Below are 20,941 nucleotides of genomic sequence, written 5' to 3' on the forward strand. Positions count from 1 at the left end.
TTTTCCACTGAAATTATTCTATAAAAACATATTAGAAAGTTCTCATACTAATTCAGAAGAGCTGATAAGAAACAGTTTCTAATATTTGCTTGCATTTCTATGCTAGGAATTAAACTTTAATTTCTGTGTGTGTAAGAAAGTGCCCAGGAAGGGTTTTGTCCAGCCTTCTCTCTCTGCCAGCACAGTGGATAATGGTCTTGCTTTTTTCTTAAAAAAAAGGTGAAGTGATCAACCTGATCTCATAAATAGGGGGTGAGAGCATCAGCCAGTGGCCAACTCCAAGCCAGGAACACAAGCCTGCGGCTCCAGTGGGAGCTGGCATAATAAACCAGTCTACCTAACAATTTTTCTGTGGTGAAGTTTGTTGAAAGAATTTTATACTCGGGGTTCTTGCTCTTTTAGGAACTGGGATTTTAAGAGAAAATAAATTGTAAGTGTTCTTTAATTTTCAAAATTTGTTTTTGAAACAAACCCATAACTTATCTCTTAAAAATAATGTATATCTCTATTGAAGATGTATTTCCCTGTTCTGGCGAAGAGACATAAATCCCTGTTCAGAAAAGCACATGTACCTTTATACTCAACTTTGCATTTTTCTGTCATTTAGTGGCTGTTGATGTGCATTCTTATGTGTGAATTTGTCACTGGCTTCCTGCAGTTCCAAAAAAGATAATTTTTCTATATTCAACTTTGTGCTGCTGGTCTCTGTCTCTTCTGTAAATTAACCTGGTGAATTTACAGCGCAGCCAATAAATAACACAGTCCCCTTTCTGAAAGCACATGTGAGATCCATACTGCCAGCCCTTGCCTTCTGTGGCGAGGCAGAGAGACAAATAAAGCAAAGGTCCTGTCACTGTGTGACCTCCAAATGATGGTTAGAAATGGTTGGGAGATCAGAATCAAGTGCCCTCCAAGAGCAGCTGCTGCAGATGTGCTGCTCAGAGGCAGCGGGGCCGTTCAGCCGGTTACAGGTCACGGGATCAATTCTCCAGTCGATACGTTGGGAGCTCGGCCCCAGCACAGGCACTGCCAGAGCAGGAGTGATGGACTGAGGGGGCTGCACAGCCCATGAATCTGAGAGGCCTGAAAGGAAACTTGCAGTGATCAGAGCCATAAATTAGAGCCCAAGTGAAGCACTGGCTCGGGGCTGGGCCGGGTGAAAGGGAATTCGGGTTGTAGCAGGGACTGTTGGGGTGATGAAGCAGAAATAAGTAGTATTGATACAGACTCTCAGATCCATTAAGCTTATTTAAATGGTGATACTATTAAAAGGGACAAGTGGTCACTAGACAAGAGCTTAAATTCTGAGTTTTAAATGAATGAAATGAAGTTTAGGAGAACACCTCTTCAAAACAATCACCCTCTAGTATTTTTCCCCTATGGAATATATGGGCAGACATCCTACAGTGTTGCAGACTCAGGTCTGTTCCAGAAGTTGCCTATTTGGATTTTTAAGATGTAAATTCTAATTGTATTCACACCTCAGTTCTGATTTTAATTTTAAGTGTTTCTTAGACAAGATAGTTACAGAATAGAGCTCTCAGACTTGATTATCATAGATAGAATACAAAGGGATTTCAAAATATGACTATTAAGACCAGCTTTCATTGGACCAGCACAGGAAATACAGAGATCACACACTGATCATATGGGGAAAACTTGTATGAAAACAATTCCAACTTTGAGCTGTTTTTCATTGTGAGAAGAATCATTGTGATTCCTGCTCTTTAGCCCACTATGACAGACTTGCTAAAGAGCAGATGAAATGAGAAAAATGAAAATCTTTTCTGTTCTCCTTCAGGTGTTTTTAGGAATGCAGAGACACCCTGTACCCCTTCCTCTCTCTTTGTCAACCTGCTTTCCTCCCTCCTTGGCTTCTGGTTTGTGAGAGGTGCTATTTCTGTCCCAAACACTAAACTTCACACTCCCTGTCCCAAAAGGGTCTTTATCCTTTTTGTAGTTGTGTCCAACTGAACTTGACAGCACTGTGGCCATTAGCAACCAATCTGTCTCTGATTAGTAGGTATCTACTTAATTATTTACAGACATGACACAAGCCTGGTAATGGAACCACTGGAAAGAAAATGCACAGAGAAAATCACCGTATTGTCATCCTTCCAGCAATAAATCTGCTCTGGGTACTTCAAGATAAAGGGAACACCAGGAGGATCCCAAGGGGCAGGGTGATAACCCCCCAGCTGAGTGCAGTTGTGTATCAGAACGTGTACAGGCTGTCAGAATTGTCCATGTCTAGCAGATATTCAGCACTTCCAGCCCTGGGGGAGTCGTGCACAGGAAGGGCGGGAGAGCGGCTCAGACTCTGGTTGGCTGCTCGTGCCCACAGGTGATTGTTTGTGCCTGCGTGGCTGTCACTGGGGTAAGGTGGGCACACTCCTGTTTGCTTGAAATCCAGTGCAAAGACTTCAGAAATCTGGCTTTTAGTCTATAACATCTGTTAATAACAGAGCAGAGCCTGGTGCAGACTGGGATGTGTAAAGGAGAGAAACTGGAACAAAAACAGGACTCTAAAATTAAAGTGAGTGAGTGGGAAGGAGTGTACAGTGTAACAGCCAAACCCAGCTGTTCCATGCTAGTGTCCCATTCCTTATTCCAGTGTCTTGTTTATCTTGCTCTGCTCTGTTTTGTTCTCTTTTTGTTCTTATTTGTTTTGTTGTTCCTATAAAAAGCATGCAGGTGAAAAGTATTTATGGTATCAAAACACTTACTAACACTGGCTTAATTTTTCTCAATATTCCTCATTATTCATCTGCTTTTCCCCATCCCTGTACCCTAAAAAAACCTGTAACAACTCTAAATTCATTAACTACCTCTACTGTGTTCTGAGCAAATTTGGAAGGTCACAAAGTGTTACATTATCAAAAAGTGACAACCAGCTATAAAGAACTATATATCTCTTTAATGATGAAAGGGTTATAATGAGAATTGATGAAATGAAATTAATGGTAATTTAAAAGAACACAGTCATTGTGATAATGGCTGTGGCAAGGTTGTAACGGGGCAGTGCTGGTTTGGTACAAGCTGAAGGGGATTGATTTTTGGTGGTGGCCAGGAGGCTTTTGTCACATGTTTGTGGGAAAACTACTTCTCACTTTCAGTATAAATTGAAAACCTCTCTGCTGATACTACTACTGAAGGTATTTTAAGCAAATGCATTGCTTAAAAATGGAGTACATTAATGGAGTTGCTTTAAAAGAAAGAGTTCATAGTTACTGTGATTTATCTGTATGATTCTATGATTTTTTTTTTTTTTTTTTTGCATACTTCAAATCTGACTAGCAAATATTTGTGGCTACTTTCTAGCTGGCCTGTTGTTGAGGTGGTTTGAAAGAGCACCAGGGCTGGGCTGTCACAGGGGAGTGTCTGTCACATAAGCCCAAACCAAGAGAGCTGCCAGAGGTGCTTTGGGTGTGTTTTTCCCCTCATATTAATATAAGGCACAGCCTTAATTTTTAAAGGTGTTTTATCTTACTGTACCTGTCAGAAATGTCTAGCCAAGTGAAATCCAAAATATACCACTTAGCCTGAGAAGAACATCCTTTCTAGGCTCCTCTCTCCTTCCCAGCCCACGGAGGATGCAGAAGCCCCACAAAAGTTGATATTAGTGTAGTTTAAGTTAGTTCTCTGCCTAACTGACTGTGGGCTCAATTAGGACAGGTACCAGAGCACCAGGAATACTCTGGAGAACAGATGCAGGAGAAAATCAAACCAGTCAACCCAACACAGTTTATGCCTTGTCCCAGATTTTCTGAAGGTGCCTCCGGTCCTTCGTCTCGTATCCCAGTTTGTGTGGTCTGTCAGGTGAAACACAGCCTGGATAATCTTAAAAGCCCTCTCCCTGCAGGAAGTGAGTGCTGCAGCCTGGCTCACACGCTCCAGATAAGCTCAGATGCTGCAGCAGGAACAGTAAAACCAAGAGAGCAGCAATCCCAGCACTGGAAGCTGCCTGGAGCACAGAGAGGAATCAGCAGTTCAGCAGAACGTGCTACAAAATAACGTGTTGAGTTTTCTTGAGGGTTTTTTGTTTGTTGGTTTTGCCTCTGCCAGGAGTGACATAATTAAATTACAACTGAGGGACAGAAGAGTTTATTTTAGACTTTGATAGCATAAACTATTTTTTAGGTAAAGAAGAAACAAAGCTAAGGTTCAACTAAGAAAAAGATTTTCGTTATCATATAGTAAGATTTAGTAGAAGTGATCTCTATGTGCCTTCAGATGATTTAGCTTTTGCTCCAGAAATCAGTTCCATTGGCAATATAAATGTCTGTAGTGTTATTTTTTTAAGGGAAAATACCATCCTTGGATATTTATTTAAAAAAGCAATTGCCCATTGTGAGAACTGGTCAATGTACAGGGCAAAGGCCAGGTGGGAGTGTGGAAATGACTGAGAAAATAACCTATGGAATACTGGGGGGGGCAGACTGTGATTAAATTCCAGCTGCTTTCAACAAGTTGCTGCCTGTCAGCTGTGCTGCAGTGACTGACCATGTGCATGCATTAAGTCCAGCCCTGTTGGGGGGTGGAACACGTTGATCTGAACTTCACAGGGCAGGTTTGTGCCCTTCCTGTAAATTGTGTGAGTGGCAGAGTCGATGCAGTGCTGGGTGCCCTGTGCCCACAGAGAAATAGAGGTGTAGGAACCACCTGGCACATGCAGTTTGTCTTGACAGGCAGCAGCAGAACACAAAGTGAAACTCAGCTCTCCTGAGCTGTTCTTGTTCAGCTTCAAATGCCAGAGAAGACAAGATGCAGATTCAATCAGTTAACACTTCCCCAGGGAAGTCCCGAGGATTTGCCACAGTGCCCAGTCCAGCTGGGGAAGCTGCTGCCTCTTCCTCTGGCTTTGGAGTTGCCCAGGAGAAGAGCAGAGCTGAGTTTGTCCAGCCTCAGCTGCTGGAAGAGCTGAGCAGGGCTGTGTGTCTGTGCCTGCCTGAGTGAGGACAGGAAGGGGTCCCATAAGCAACGTGAGGCTGCATAAAAGGCATATTGCAGTTTATGATGTCTGGATGCCCACCTGGAGAGCAGAGAGCTTAGGAACAAAATAAAATGACTGAAATTCCGCTCCACTCTGGAATAAGAGAAGAGAATAGTAGTGGAAGGATTTAAATGGGGAGGGCAGCTGTTATAGCCCCCAGTTGTACATATTTTATCCTGAGGCACCATTTGGTTTAATAAAATTTAGATCTAAGGCTGTCCTTAACCTATCAGTTTCTTAAGACTTAATTATAAAGGTTATACTTTCAAAGGACAAAAGCATTATTCATTTGTCTGTTCATGTCTTCCAGGTTTATCTTGCAGATTATGGACTTGCCTACAGATATTGTCCCAATGGGAACCACAAACAGTATCAGGAAAATCCTAGGAAGGGCCATAATGGGACAATAGAGTTTACCAGCATAGATGCCCACAAGGGAGTAGGTAGGTCTCTTTTTTTATTTCAGATGAGTGACTACAGAATGAGGAATGGGGCCGTGGGAGCTGATGTACACAGCAGGAGCAGGCTGGGGACTGCTCTGCCCCTCGGGTGGTGACCTCCTCCTGTTCCTGGGAATGTTTCTCAGGGCTGGGAGGGAAGGGGGGTGGCAGGATGGACCCTGGAAGGCTCTGCAGACCAAGACCCCCTGAGAAGAGCTCACCATTACATTGAATTGGTCCATGTTGGGAGCACTGGTTGGTGTTTGCTGCACTGTTTGCTAATGTTGCATTGGGAAGGAAAAACATTTTGAGTGTGCACTGTCCTTTAGGGAGAGCTGTGCCTGAGTGTCACCATCTGTGTTATGGGAGGATATTTCAAGGATGACATTCCTTCTGCAAGGAGAAAAACCTTTTTTGAAGCCATAAAGCGTTAACTTTTTGAAATCTTTTTCCAGTAGCCTTTCATATATCTTACTTATTTAAACTCACTTTGATGGTATTGGAAACACATTTGCAGGTAAATTACATACATAGTCCTTTTATTGGATATTGATTGTACTGCCTTGCATTCCAAGGCAGACTTAATTCAACAATTCCCTAATTAGTTAAAGTCATAACCTATGTCTTGTATTCATTTACCATTAATTAAACCTTAGCTGTTTATTACACTGCAGTCCAAATCCAATAGCAGACCCATGGAGCCATGGAAAAGGGACTGGGAGGTCAATATTGAAAATATATGGTGTAAAGTCCCACTGATGGCTGCATTGTTCGCAATCAATATGGTCAATGCAACACAACTTTCTTAGTTGCTATGTCAGCAAGACAAAAAGTCAATTCTAATGTTATGCTAGTGAAAAAAATGGTCATTATTGAAAAAGTTTGACTCTTGCTATGAAAGTGTCTTTTTGTTAACTTTTCTTTCCCCTCTCCCCCTCTCCACCCCGAAGATCTTCTAAAAAGGACTGGTTTGCTGCTGCCAGCCTGGCACGAGGGATAAGTGCAGAAATTTGTGCTTGTTAATAGCTGCTGAACTGTTACCTTAAACTAATACTTTCTAATGAGTTTTAGTTGGCACAAACAACTGTATATTATTGCTTTTTCTATTAAAAGGCCCATTGACCATGTAATGTAGAGGGGCCTGATAATTTGCCGGAGCTGTTAAAACCTGCAATCGTTTAACTCTGGTCATTAGGAAAAATGAAATAAGACTGTCAAGTATTTCCTGCTGAGACAATTGCACCTTTTCACCTGCTAAAAAGTGTTTTGTGGTGAGGAGGGATCTGTTCTGGGCTCTTCTGGCCCTGCCAAGCGCACAGGGTGTTTTCTGGAGCTCTGACTCTGCTTTGCCTGGTGGTGTGAGCACTGTGGCTGTGCACTGGTGTTTGATGTGGATGCTCTTTGAAGAGTAGTGGAAGCTGGAGTGTTTGGGATTTGGCAGTTGGATGGTTATAACATCTAGTTTGGAAGTGTCTGGTCACAGTATGGGATTACAGGACAGGTAATTCCTTTTGTTTGAAAGTGCAGGGAAGTCTTAGAGACTGGGGTGTGAGGTGAGTTTTGCAATCTGTGGCTTAGATAAACCCCTTCAAGTGGCTAAAGCCAGGATGGAAGTGGTTAAAAGTGGAGGACTCCAGAAACCAAAAGAGAGTTAATTTTCATCCCAGTAGCTGGTGCAGTGCTGTGGTTTGGGTTTAGGGTGAGAACAGCACTGATAACACAGGATGGTTTGGTTGTTGCTGAGTGATGCTTTCCCTAAATCCAGGACTGTGGAGTTCCCATGCCCTGCCAGTGAGGGGCTGCACAAGGAGCTGGGAGGGAGCTGAGCTGAGCTGGCCAAAGGGCTTTTCCATAACATGGGATGACCTGGGCAGTGGATAATCTGGGGGGTGTGCTGGGAGGGGCCCATCACTGCTCAGGTGGGTGCTGAGCAACTGTATTGTGCACCACCTGTCTCTCCTGGATTTTATTCCCCTCTCTCTTTATTGTCTCCCTTTTAATTATTATTTTTTGAATTTCATTTCAAGTATTAAACTGTGCTTATCTCAACCCCTCAATTTTTCCTTTTTTCCCCCAGTTTTGCTTCCCATCCCACCAGGGAGGGGCAGGGGGTGAGCGAGTGGCTCTGTGGTGTTTTATCTGCTGGCTGGGGTTAAACCACGACAAACAGCCTGAACCCATTAAGGTCAAATTACCAGTTTTCCCATTTGCAGCAGATCTCTCAACATCCCAGGGAAAAGGTGCCTCTGCAGCCACTTCTGTTGGAGAGTGCCCAGGTCCAGAGGGCAGAACACAGTGACTGGTTTCCCTCATCCCTTGTTGTGAGGTTTGGAGTTGTGGAGAAGTTTCAGGACATTCAGGTGTTCTTCTGGAAAGTGTTTAAACACTGCTGGCAAATAAGAGCTGCATAGACAGCCCTCATTCTGGTGGTACCCAGCTTTTCACAGTGGAGTTTTTTTTTAATTTCGATGCTCCAGGAATGTAATTCTAATTTTTAAATGTTATTTTGTATAAATGAGATCCTTTCCAGCGGGCATTTCCCAAATGTGTGTAGCAACATAAATATCTCAACCTCCCTGAGCAGCACTGAGCCAGACAAATGAGCACATTTTGACTTCCTCATGAAGCAGCTACTGAATATATACAGAAATTTGAGGTACATGCTGAAACTTTAATAAAATTATGAGTTTGTTGCTTTCAAAAGTGCCTCTTGGCAATGCTTGGAGCTGATATAACCTCCTTTCATGAAGCCAGTATTTGGTGGCAGGATCCCATCCCAACCAGTGTGTGGGTGTTTTAAATTGAAACCCTGTCTATTTGGATACCAATTTCCTGTAGCACAACTGCATTGATAGTTTGGGCATCGGGTTGGAGTGTAGTCACTGGATCCATTTTTAAAGACCATGCTGTATAAACAGTGTTACACTTTGGCTTGTTGATTGATAATTAAAGAGAATTATAACTGTACCCAGTGTACATTTAAAAAATTGTTACATAGTTAGTGTTAAAAAGTAATATTTGGATCAATGGCTGCTATGGATTTTTGCAGATTCCCTGCTCACTGAGGCGTGCAGTCAATACCTAATTTCTCTGGAGATACACCACGCTTCACATATTGAGGGCTTTTAAATACTCCAGGCCCGGGCATTGAGTGTGTAGGACCAGTTTTAATTTGCTACCATTGATGAACATAAGAGTATGAACTGTCTGTGCTGAATTCCCTCCAGCAGATATTTGTGTTTGCCATCGATTCTGAGATGATTCCACTCCTCCTTCTCAGTGTTTCGCAGCGACTCGGAGCAGAGTTGCCACCCACCACATCGGGGGCTCCACCAAAATCCAGGCAGGACTTGTAGCTACATCTGGAACAGGAAAGCTGCTTCCTGCAGCAGTGGGGACTTCTGACAGGCCTCTCTGTGCCCCTCACACGGGGTTATTCCAACATGTGCTCCTCGAGATCCATCAGAACGCTTGGGCACTGTTTGTCCAGGGCAGTGCTGGCACTGGGGGAGGGCAGGGAAAGCTCTGCACTTCTTCCTGTTCTCCCCCTGCTCTGACAGAGCTGCTGCTGTTTGATATTAAAGACACAGCTCTGCCTGGCCATTGTTCCTGCTCTGTTACATGCAAGGGTTGACTGGAATATATGCAGGGTTCATTTTGTGAGGAAGGATGTGCAGGAATATAAACACCTATGGAAACACATTCCTTCTGAGCCTGCTTCCAGAGAACAGAGCTCTAAATGGCTCTGGATCAAGAGGTTTATTTGGCACCTGTCCATGCATAGTTAGGATTCACAGGGAGCCTGCAGGATTTTTTTTGTTGTTGGTCAAATGAATTATTGATTTGCTGCAGTTTGATATGTGTTTCCCAAAGACTGTGTGCAGGACAAACTGTAAATCCTAAATAATAAAAGGAAAATATAACCGGTCTGGCAAAAAATGGGTGGAACTTTACAGTGTGAAATAAATAAAGAGATGGTTTAGTTCCTGAGAGTTGGATTAGAAATGTGTGCCCAGCACAAGAAAGAGCAGGAGGTGGCTGTAAGGGAAACAAGAGTCAGGTTTTAACAAGGAGAAGATTGGATAGATTCGTACAACCACCTCTCCAAGCTTATTCTGTCCTGCCAGGAATGTCCAGAAGCAGCAAAAATAAGAGGAGTGTTACAACTTTCTGTCATGGCTGAGGAGTGTGGCCGGGAAGGGCTGTTTCATTTTGGCTGTTCTCCACACCAGAACTTCAGAGACGTGTTCCCCCACACCTACTTGTCAGGCCCTCACCGTTGTGACTCTCTTTTTCTGCCACACAGATGTGAGAGAAGAGTAAAACTCCCCGTCCCCTCTCCTGCCACACGTTCTCCTCACTGCAAGCTTGGAACCTTTTGCTTCCGACCAGGTACCTCATCTCCTGCCACCACCGTTTCCTGTCCCGCCCGTACCTTGTGGTGAACTTCCCTTGCATCTTCCATCCTCCCCACTGGATCAGGACCCCAGCCCTCATCCCATTCCACCAGTCCTGATCATTGCCTCCTGCCAGCTCTGCCCGTGTTCCGTACCCGTGAGCCGTTGGGCCCGTCCAGTGTGGAGCTGTAGGATCCCAGCTCAGGAGAGAGCCCACGGCTGGCACGGGAAAAGTCCCTCTTTGCCATGTGGAAGAGCTGTGCTCCAGCTGTGGTGGTGCCATGTTTGCACTGGATTTTCCTTTCAGCATTCCATGGTGGTGGTTATTGTCAGTGAGTCCTTCACCGTGCCAGGCTGAGGGTGCAGGGCTGCACACGAGGAGAGGAGGGATTGTTCCCAGCTGGCACTTGCCCTGCCTGAGACTGGATAACTCCACAGAATGGCTTCCAAGCACTAAAATGTGTTGTAAATGGAACTGTATTTCTCTGACCTTTCCCCTGCAGCCACCCACCATCAGCTGGTCCCTCCTGCTGCAGTGAGCTCCTCACACTGACCAGGACTGGGGGAAGCACTACTTCATCATCACCTTTTTTGGGGGTCTTTTCCTTTCTCCTGCCCCCAACAGAGGCATGGATTTTTGGCAAGTCTTGTATTTGCCTGGTTTTTTAATCATCTCAACCTTGAGTTATATCACTTGGTGATGATACATTTTTATCAGAGTTATATTTCACTGTGGTCATGGGAATCCTCCTTTCCTTCATGGTTAACAGTTGGTGTGAGGTCTGTCTGTGAACTGCAGGCATTGGTGTTGTGTGCTGCCAGGGAGAACTGGAGGTGCCTCTGCACGAGGATGAAACAGGAGCAACCAAAATGATCCTTTTTACAGAAAGCTTCTAATCAGAAAAATCACTAATAGTGAAATTCTGATGTAACAGTGCTAATTGACAACGAGCAGAGTTCATCTGGCACTCCTTGGCCTCCCAGATCTTTACAAAAGGCTTGAGAAAATCAGCTAAATAGGGGCTGTGGAGGAAAACTCCCGTTTTTATGTGGGTTGCAGATGAGTTCTTGGGAGCAGTTTAGTTTTCAAAGCATATTGTGGCTGCTGTGATATCTTTTATGATCTATTTTGAAATAATAATCTGAATATAATTTAGAGCTCAGGTGTAAATCCAGTGTATTTTCTTCTCGAGGTGAGTTGCTTTAGTTTTGTTATTCTGAGCTATTTTTGAACCCTGTGCCTGTGTGTTGAGTGTGTTTGTGGTGCACATAAACTCCGATTTCAATGATGTGGTTGTGAGTTCATTCATTTTGGTGGAGTTGGTCCTGATTTATCTTGGCAGGACCGAGGGCAGAATCAGGCCTTAACTCCTCAAATTAAAAAATTAAACTCTCACATTATTGTGAAATAAAATACCACCAATATGTTCCCATCAAATAGTATTTCGTGAGACTAAAATAATAGTCAAAAATTCCTGTGAGTAGAAAAGCAGAAATCAAACATCTACTAAAAAAAGAAGGGAAAAAAAAAACCAGCAAGTTTTTAGTCTGCAGAGAAGAGAATTTGATTTAAATAAGCCCTGTTTTGAGTGTACACTCTCATAACAGTGACAAGTTATCAAGCAGAATTGTTTTATTTTTGCCTGGCTGTCGTATTTAAAATGAAAGCAGATTGATTTCTCTCTGTTGATGTTTATCAAGAATTCCTGTAATCTTCAATTGTGTGAGCAGATTTATTTTTCCAAGTAAACATATCATTGAAATTTATCTATTTGGAGGGAAAATCTAATAATCCCACTGTTCATAGACAATATTAATTCATTAAAGATTAGTCAAATACTTTTTAACAAGAATCTGAATGATTTAAAAAGTTGAGGAATTTAGTTTATAGTGAGCTGATGATGGAGCAGAGAGAAATAAGCACAGCCAAAGAATCCAACACTGACATTTCCATGTGGTTCTATGAAAAACACATGTAAATGTCTTTATTTAGCAGCACTTGTGGTGACCTGGGAGATAAAGGGATGTGGGAGTTACTGTCTCTGTGAAACATTTCCCTTTCATTTCTAGGGAGCTTTGGTTCAGCTCCATGTACCTCTTTTTCCTGTGGCTTTGGGCTGCTGTTATCCAAGGCTCCCTTGCTCCCAGCTCCTGGTTTGGGGTGGCTTTGTCCCAGGGTTAGTCAGGAAGGGCTGGAAGAGCTGCAGGTGAGGAGAAGGTCGTTAGTCACGGCCAAACTGCTCCCTGGGAAATCACCTTTAGTCTCTGGGGTCTGTTTGGTGAGAAAAGGAGTTATTTTGGGTTGCCTTGTGAAATCTGACTGGTTTGGGGTTATTTACAGATGCACAGCCATTAATCCTCTGTGGAAAAAAGCCATCCATAGTAATTCTCACAGTTTTCCTCCAAGGGCCACTTTCTGTAGCCCCTCTTACACAAACAGGTGCCAGAAAAGCCTGGTGTGAAAATGAGGGGCTCTGCAGGCAAAACCATTGGCTTATATGGATATAATCTGGAATTGCCATAATGGAAAAAGGAGTTGTGAACACATGTGTATGAATGGAATTGTTCCACAGTTAAGGGGAGATTTATGGCTGGAGAAATCACTACAGAGCAGCAAGTGGTGGAGATTGTGTTTTTATTTTAATATGGGAGCCAAGTCTTGTGTTAGGACGGTGCCGAATCCAGCGCAGAAAATAAACGGTGCCCAAGGGACAGAGCAGAGTTCTGTGGGATCCAGGGCCTTCAATAATGCTGGCCTAAGAGCAGCTGAGATAGGGAACGAATAAAAACTAATCTTATGCTCTTACAATAATGTGTGGAGGGTAACAAGGAGCAGTTATGATGTGTTGGCACCGCAGCTTTTAGCAGATGACTCCTTAAATTAAAAGATAAGTTTGCTGAGTGACTTTCTGGAATTTATTTAATGAAGGCCCATAAAATATGATATCTGTTTACAGCTGGATTAGCAGCACACTGCTCAGCTACTGGGCTTTACAAGGGATAGAAAGCACCAAACAAGCGTGAGCTCTTCTTTCCTTCCTGGAAAGCACAAACTCATTTTGGAAAAGCATAAATTTAACTGGTGCGTGTGTCTGTCTTTAATCACGCCGAGCAGTTTCTGGCCTTGACATGCAAACTGTACAGAGAAATTCTGCAGTGATCCTGCTTGCTCAGTTTTTTCAAGTTTGGTTTCCTCTGAGGAGCAGCAAAGCAGTAGCAATTCTATGAATATTGCACTGTTTCCACCTCTGCCTTGGAAAAGTCAATCCATGGATTAACTTCAGTTACCTGTTTTCCTGTGTAGATGATGTTGGGGTTGGGGTTAATTTTTGGTTGAATTTATCTCCTGTCTTTGTGTTCTGCTGGGAGTGAGCAGAGTGGGAGTGAGTTGTTCGTGGAATAGCTTCCCTTTTGGAAGCAGCAGTGGGAAGCTCACTCGGGATTTTGCTAAACAGCCCGTGTATTTTGGGTTGTGCTACAAGTAACCAACGCTTCCCGGTGCCGGAGCCGTGGGCTCGGGTGAGTCAGTGCTCACTAGATGGCACTTTTGTCCCAGCATCCGAGTTCAAACGGCTCCGCGGGAGAACAGGAAAGGCCATCAGTGTTTAGTCTGCTCTCACGGAGTCCCTGCATGACCAATGTGGACCCCATGGACTTCCTGGAACATGTGTTAGCAATTTAGCAGCAGACATTTATTTCTTTGTTTTACTGCTTGGCTCTTTGAGAAAGTGTTGGTACTCGGTTATGGGCTGTCTGGATCATGTCAGAGGCCATGGGGATCAAGTCCCTGTGACAGGCCAGACTGAGGAAGGATGGAGTTGGAGGAGGTGAGGAAGCTGACCCTCACTCCAGCAGTAACAAGTCCCTGCCTGTCTGTGGCCTGTGGCCAAGTGCCGGGGCGGTTTGGGGCTGGTACAGCTGAATAAACAAAACACTTTGCCCAGTTGGCTTTTTCATATTTCATCAGCAGTAGTTCAGTCAAAGTCTTTCTATTTCCTAAGACGAGGTTCTTATTCTTAATTGTATTTTTTTTTCTCTCCCCCTCTCCTTTCCCACATTTTAGCCCCATCCAGAAGAGGTGACCTTGAAATCCTTGGCTACTGCATGCTGCAGTGGCTCTGTGGGAAGCTGCCCTGGGAGCAGAACCTGAAGGACCCTGTGGCTGTCCAGGCTGCGAAAACCAAGTAAAAACAAACCCCCACACGTGTACACACCCCACCCTGTAACCCTGCAGCATCCTCAGCACTCCACAGGTCTGGAAAAGACAGCTCTCCATGCTGTACAGCACCTTAGGAGAAAGCTCCAACAATTTTCCTTAATTAAGAGAGATGTTGGAAGCAGTTAAAATGTGAACTTTATGTGCATGTCTCCCTTCCTTTGCACGTTTATGTCTGTGCTGCTGCAGAGAGAGGATGAATTCCAGTGCACAGTACACAGGCATTTTGTCTGCTCTGTATTTTTCAAAGAAAACATTTGTAAATTAGCCCAGGCCCTGGTGCACATACAGAAGGTTGTTGTGTGTTCCCATTAAGCTTCACGGGTGCTTTGTAGGTTCTGAAGGACAAACATCTCTTGGAGGTTTTTCCACACGTGCATTCAATTTATTTAACTTTCTCTATGATACTATTTTTCAGATGTTTTTCTGTAGGTTTTTAATGTTATATAAGCCTGGTGCCATTACAAACAATTAAATACCAAAACACTGAGGAACTCGGTGGAAATCTTTCCTTTTTTCCCCAGCATGACTCACTCAGAGCTCACTGAAGCAACAGAGTGTGGTGGTGTTTTCTTCCTCTGCCTTCACAGTTGGGGCTTGAGAGAGTGAATTGCTCGTGGTACCTGCAGCCTGCAGTTACCCAGAAAGGGAGCATCACAGTGGCAGGAGGCAGCAAACTTTTAAGTAGGGCAGGTCACCGCAGAGGTGCCCGATGGGGCTGGCTGATCCCTGGAAATCAATGTGCACATTCCGGGTGGCACCGGCTCCGGCCGATTGCAGCTGTAAATGTTGACTCCTCTGCCACGTCCAATATTCCTCCTGTGGAAGTTCTGAGCACTGCACAGCCCCCTGCAAGGGGAACACTCCTCCAGTTCAATGGGAAATCGATTTAATCAATCGAGATGCTTCGATAATTCTTCCTTTGTTAACCCTTGCATTGCTGGCATTCCCAGCAAACACAGGCTTCAAGGATGTGCACAAGGAAGTTTGTGGGAGTCCCTCTCCCCTTTGGCCCTGCCTGTGTGGAATTTTGACAGCCACTGCTATAGGGCAGAATGAACCTGATGCTCAATGACCACAAGGTAGAGCAGAACTGCTGCCTGAATTTATAAAATATAAACAGGAATCATCAGTCTGAAATCAGAACAAGCCATTTTGGCTCAAAGGGCTTTTCTTTTTCCTTCTAGAAAGCTTAAAACATTTGCCAAGAAAGTGCAGTTTTAGCTGCCAGCCTGGAATTAGGTAACTTAGGTAACTTGGTGAAACCAGCAGTGTGCAAAAGGTTAAAAATAGAGCTGAGGGGAGATGTGGGTTCAAAAGCAGTGCTGTGAATCATTAGCTATCCCGGAGGTCCACTCCCTTTGGAACTGAGACTTGCTGTCTTCCTAAGTCCCCAATGAAGAATCACCTGCTCCAAACCCACATTGAATTGTTGCCCTCTCGTGTTGTTTCAGACTCATGGATGAGCTCCCCGACTCGGTGCTGCAGTGGGGCTCCTCTGGCAGAAGCTGCAGTAAGTGTCCTGGCACTGGGCACGGCTGCTCCTCAGCCTGGGACCCAACACGCTCAGTGTCTCACTCGGGGGGGGAAGCAGAAGAGAAGTGGAAGGAACACGAATTTAACAAAGTCTTCAAAAATAAATAATCCTGCTCAGTCTCATATGTGGTTAGCCCATGGAGTGACATAAGGGACCTTGGCCATATGTAAGCCAAGGTGTTGGGAAGCAGTGACTGTCCTGGAATCAGGAGTAGCTGTTAGTATGGAAATAGGAAGGAACTGTCTACCAAAGGTTTATTGCTCAGAGTTTGAAAGAGCAAAAGAATGGACAGTTTGTGTCATGCTGTTTCTTCCTTCACTGAAATACAAAACTAACCCAGGGAGAACAAAGGCCAGTATCTATTTTTGATTTCTTCCCTTGTTTTCCTAGCATTTTGTACCGGAATTATTGGAATGCATTGTGTATCAGATAAAATATATTCATGGCGTGTATAGGTATTTAATAAATCTTTCCTGCTGGGATTTGACCAGATGCTAATATCTGGTGTAGCACTCTAGTTTTAGGATACACTTGGGTCTTTGACTGAAGGAAAAGTTTGATTCCCCCATGTGTTTTTCCTACCAGCATTACTGCTGCCCATTCAGTGGTTTCCCTGTTTTTTGAACCACTTGATGATAAAGTATTGCTGCTTTACTTTTCTAGGATGCAATCACAAAATCAACAGTTGTATTTGAAGTTAAAAAAAAGTTGCATTTTTTCCAAAGCATTCCCAGTGTAATATCTAAGCAGATAAATAATATAGGTGACAGTAATTAATATTTAAAGGAGTACTATGATCCAGCAAATGTAAAAGACTTTTTTTTTTTTTTACATAGAACTATCAATATTTGTTGATATTTTGATTTTTATCTTTGGATAGCTTTCAGTGCTGTAGGAGTTAGAGGTGGAGCACTTAAGGGCTGGCTTGTTTATTATCCACGTCTGTCCTTTCCTTTTCTCATCTCAGAAAGACAAGATATTGTCAGTTGTGTGTCGGGAGTGTGTGTTCCGCTGCAATTGTGGCTCCTTGTTTGGCACTGGGGGATTGGCAGCATGTTGGGATGAACCCTCTCTGAAGTTCTGGGTGGAATTTACCCTCCAATCAATCCTCTCTGCAGGTGAAGTAGCCAAGTTTTTGGCCTGTGTTTGTGGCTTAGCTTACGATGAGAAGCCCAAGTACCAAGCGCTGAAGAAAATCCTGGTGGATGGCCTGGAGTCCAGAGGGATGCGCTACGATGGCCCTCTGGAATTTTCCACGGCAGCCTGCTCAGGGAATCACTGCGCTGCTAAAGCTTCCAAAGTAAGTGAGACAGCCCTGGGATTATCTCTGACATCTCCTGCTCCTCGCCTTTCCTTTGGCAGGGGAGGAAATGGTTTCAGATCCCAAAATGAGACTGACACAGCAGTTCTTTTGCCTTAAATACACCGTGCTTGTTAATTCCTGTTTCCCCTGGCTTTGCTAAAAAGTGGAATGTCAACCCTCAAGGAGGAAGAGCTGCCATGAGTCCTTTTGACCCACGGGCTCTCACATCAAAGCAGGAGGTCTGTGCAGAATGATTTACTTTCAGGATAATGGGGAAGTCAAGGACTTTGTTCACTAACATCTTGAAGACAAGCCTGAATGCCAGGTTTTTCCTTCGTCCCAGATTAAAAGCGAAGTTACCTTTATTAGTGAAAGCATTTAATTCATTTTCTCACTTTCAAACTGTTCTTTGTCATTTGCCTTCCCACTCCTGCAGCCCCAGTGTGGAGGAGGAACGACTGTGGGACAGAAACGTTCCTGGTGTGTGGGGCCATGGGCTGCACTGACACGGGATTTTAGAAGTGGCAGCTGTCCTGTGCTGTTTTCCTGTAGTACTCTAAAGTCTGAAGCTGCAAGTTAATAAAGCCCAGCCTTACTAAGAGAGGAGGGTGAGGTAATTAGAAAGTCGTGCTGGGAAATGTCAGTCCCGCTGTTCCTGCGCTGCGAAATCCCCGGATGCAGCGGCCCCGAGTGGGGCTCTGTGTGTGCAATAAGGCAGGGTCAGGGCACCAGCCATTTTTAATATTCCTGGTGAACTTTGGACCATCACAAGTGCACGTGAGCCAAGAATGCAGGATGCAAACTAATGTGACTGATAGGCTGCGAGATGAATGGTGATTCAAGTATCAGTGCACAGATGGTTCTGATTTGCTGAGTTTTGTAGCTGCTGCAACTGAAGACATAAAATATCCTTCTAGTCATAAATTAGCTCTTTGGAAGCAAAACCTTGGCACCAGAGCTTTACAACCTTCAATTAGTAGGGAAAGAAGTATTTGAATGACTGTGGTATTGACATCTGTAGGCCTGCATAGTAATCATTCCTAATAGAAGAGAATATCTGTTTGAGGGGGTTTTGCATGGCTAATTAACCACCAGTGAGAATATGTAATTTTTTCATGATCTCCTGATTGTCACCTTTCTCTCATGATACAATTACATTTTATTGTAGCAAGTGCCTCACAAACCAATTGTCAGCACTATTTACGTATTGTGGAAGGTAGAACAAAAGTTCATGTTTAATGAAAAGGCACTGGGTTTTGATCTTGGTAATTACAGATACTTCTTTTAGCAATTTTATTGACTTTTCTGGTTTTATCACTTTTTTTTTTTTTTTGTTAACAAAACCAAAAGCTACTTTGGTGACAGGACTTGAAGGCTAGGACGGGGTGACCACTTTGTCCTCACTCATTTAAGCAGCTTGTTTTAAGTTTGCACTGTTTTCTGAAGTGACTGGAAGCATCAGATACCTGTTAGCTGATTTCCAGCTGATCCTGTTGGATCTCTGTTTCACAGGAGCCTTTGATTTCTTAGTCAGATACTGAATAGTAAATCTTATTTCCTTCTTATTGCCTGGCCTAAGACTTGACAGTCGGCAGTGTAAAAGATGAGCCTGACCTTCCAGGCTGCAGGAGCTGCTGCAATTTGCTATTTGCAAGTGCACAACCCCCCTGGAAAATCCCTGGATGAGGAGTGTCAGTTCTCACCACTCCCGTGCCACAGGACTAAGTGGAATTGGTTCTGATGGCCAGGAACAAGAGCAGAATGTCTGTGTATTACTAAATCTTGGCACCTGTCACCACTTTTTCAGAGAATTCTGTGATGCTGTGTCTCACTTCTTGGAATAGCAGGAACGCCAGGATCACCTGGGTTGTACTGGAGTGTGTTCCTGCAGTTCTGCTGCTGACACGAGCCAGGTTCCTCTAACAGTCACTGCACAACAGCTGCAGAAAGGCAATTTTAGGGTTGTTCAAAGGATTTAAGGGGGACTTATTGCAAGTAGAGAGGGCAGAAAACTGAACTCTCTCCAAATGTATTGCCCTTTTCAGAAAATGCTGCATTTCAGGGGCCTGGTGCACTTGGTGCTGCAGTCCTGACAAAGTGCTGCACGACAGGCAGGCTCTTCCCACTGCATCTCTTCATGGCACTGTCTGGAGTGATCCCAGGTCTGATTCTTCATCTCAGCATTCCCTTTGCCCTTCTGTTCACCAAACACCTCTCCCATTAAAGAGGCAGCCTAAGAATAGTGGGAGCCACTACAACCAACCACTGTTGCCTCACTTACTGCTTGTGAGCAGGATCTGGCTCCAGTGACCTGTGTGATTGCACCTGGACCAGTCTGGTACAGGAAAGGAGGTGGCTGGGGGTCAGTTCCCTTCTGAAGACCAGTAAACACCTGTAAGTACCAGTCAGGGGATCCTGGAGCACCAGCTCCTTGAAGAGGATTGTTTCAGAGCATGGATTTTAGGATCCAGCTCCCTGGATAGTTATCTGAATCTAATCCTGAATGACATTAAAAGCAGTGGCTACATCCTGGTTCTTTGTTCTGATTGCACACCAAACACAGGTGATAAAATACTAATTGCATTCATTCTCAAATTTGTTCACCACAGTTTTGGCTCTGGATAAATACTTTCAGCTTTCCCCCTCTGGTGAAAGTGCTGGTGTTGGGACCAAAGGAAGTGTGGTGAGACCAGCTCCCCGCTTGACTGAGCTTGTAGATACCAGATTAAAAATTAATTACATCAATAACAACCTGTAATTCCATCAGTGGGAAATACGGTCATTTTTAGGTGTAAAATACATATTTTTTTTAAGCGCTTTAAGTTCTGTTTGGAAAGTGATGCAGTTGTTTAAGGTGTGTCTGTGTGGTGAAGATGATTGTTTGGGGAATCTGTGGAAATGTTGACCTGAAGTTTATTTTCTAGCATCCTTCCCAAATACAGCACAACTCTACCTTGGTACTGGTTTGAGGAAAACATTTCTTGATATTTAAAATGCTGGGAAATATTCTTTGGAGAAAGAATCACTCTCATTCTGTGTTCTCGTCCTGGAGCTGGAACAGTTTTGTGTGAAATGCAAGCTTTTTTCACTATATAAAATGCTCACTGTGCATCCCAGGTTCGCCTACCAAAGCCTCCACCAAAACCAGCTCAGCCCAAGGGAAAAAAGGTGGAAGGTGGAGAAAACACCTGTCAGAACAAAGCCTGTGCTGGGGGAACAGGGACACAACTCCCAGGTGAAGAAAAGCCAAGCAAACTGAACAGGAGGCCTCAGCAAGCAGAGCCTCAGCAGGTGAGGATTTGGGCACACAGCTCTCCCAGGGGTTTGCCTGCTCCCTGAGCTCCCTGTCCAGCTTTTGGGGTGGGCAAGGAGGAAAAGGGCTTGAAAAAGGCCAAGTGCTCTGTCACAAACCCCAGTAGTTGGCAGATTTTTAGTGGTTTCCAGTATTCCAAACATGAACCTCAGTCTCTTGTAGCCCAGGGGATGAGAGCCAGGAGGGCAGTACCTCACCTGGCCCAACCCTGGGATAACTCTGATTCCCGAGTTCCTTTCAGCTCCCAGAGTTACTGTCTGTACCTCCCCAGGCTCCCTTGGCCAAGCCTTCAGCAAGAGCAGTGGAGGTGAAGGAAGGCAGGGGGCAGGAGGAGAGCTCCAGCTGCCTGAGCAGGCCCCACGCCCGCCTGACGCGCCGGCAGTGCCAGGGGGAGGAGAAGCCACTGAGATGTCACAGCACAACTGCAGAGCCCGAGCACCCACTGAAGGTGAGGGGTTGGGCTCACCTTACAACAGCCTTGGTGTCCTGAGAAGGAAAGGTCAGCTCTTCTTAAAATAAGGGTTCAAAATCCCACAAAGCCTAAACTACGTGTGTGCCAGCTCAGTGTTTGCCACAAACACTAAAGGTCATAGCACTCAATTAATTAAGTTGTTAAATCTGAGGATTTCAGTAGTTAACTAACTCACCTTAAATAATATTGCTAATTTAGTGCATAAAAGGGCTGAATGAATGCTTTCAGTCTTACTCTTCAACTCTACAGGAAAAAAAAAATGAAAAAATT

General features: G+C 44.3%; 1 protein-coding gene and 1 long non-coding RNA gene across 4 annotated transcripts in view; one reads left to right on the top strand and one right to left on the bottom strand.

Moving 5' to 3' along the window:
* Nucleotides 1-20,941, top strand: part of VRK2 (VRK serine/threonine kinase 2) — a 35,460-nt gene that overhangs the window by 12,898 nt on the left and 1,621 nt on the right. For all 3 annotated transcript variants that reach the window (XM_064651000.1, XM_064651001.1, XM_064650999.1), the window contains exons 8-13: nucleotides 5,304-5,436; nucleotides 13,894-14,014; nucleotides 15,501-15,559; nucleotides 16,702-16,883; nucleotides 20,004-20,177; nucleotides 20,471-20,647. In XM_064651000.1, the coding sequence (XP_064507070.1) occupies nucleotides 5,304-5,436; nucleotides 13,894-14,014; nucleotides 15,501-15,559; nucleotides 16,702-16,883; nucleotides 20,004-20,177; nucleotides 20,471-20,647 (846 nt within the window). The remainder of the gene's footprint in view (nucleotides 1-5,303; nucleotides 5,437-13,893; nucleotides 14,015-15,500; nucleotides 15,560-16,701; nucleotides 16,884-20,003; nucleotides 20,178-20,470; nucleotides 20,648-20,941) is intronic.
* On the bottom strand, nucleotides 5,434-20,916 carry LOC135412344 (uncharacterized). The gene is made up of 2 exons (XR_010429603.1): nucleotides 20,847-20,916; nucleotides 5,434-12,031 (listed from the first exon to the last, which is right to left on the bottom strand). It is a non-coding gene; the product is annotated as an uncharacterized LOC135412344 (long non-coding RNA).

This window comes from Pseudopipra pipra, chromosome 3, assembly GCF_036250125.1.
Source record: "Pseudopipra pipra isolate bDixPip1 chromosome 3, bDixPip1.hap1, whole genome shotgun sequence".
In the NCBI taxonomy this organism is placed as follows: domain Eukaryota; kingdom Metazoa; phylum Chordata; class Aves; order Passeriformes; family Pipridae; genus Pseudopipra; species Pseudopipra pipra.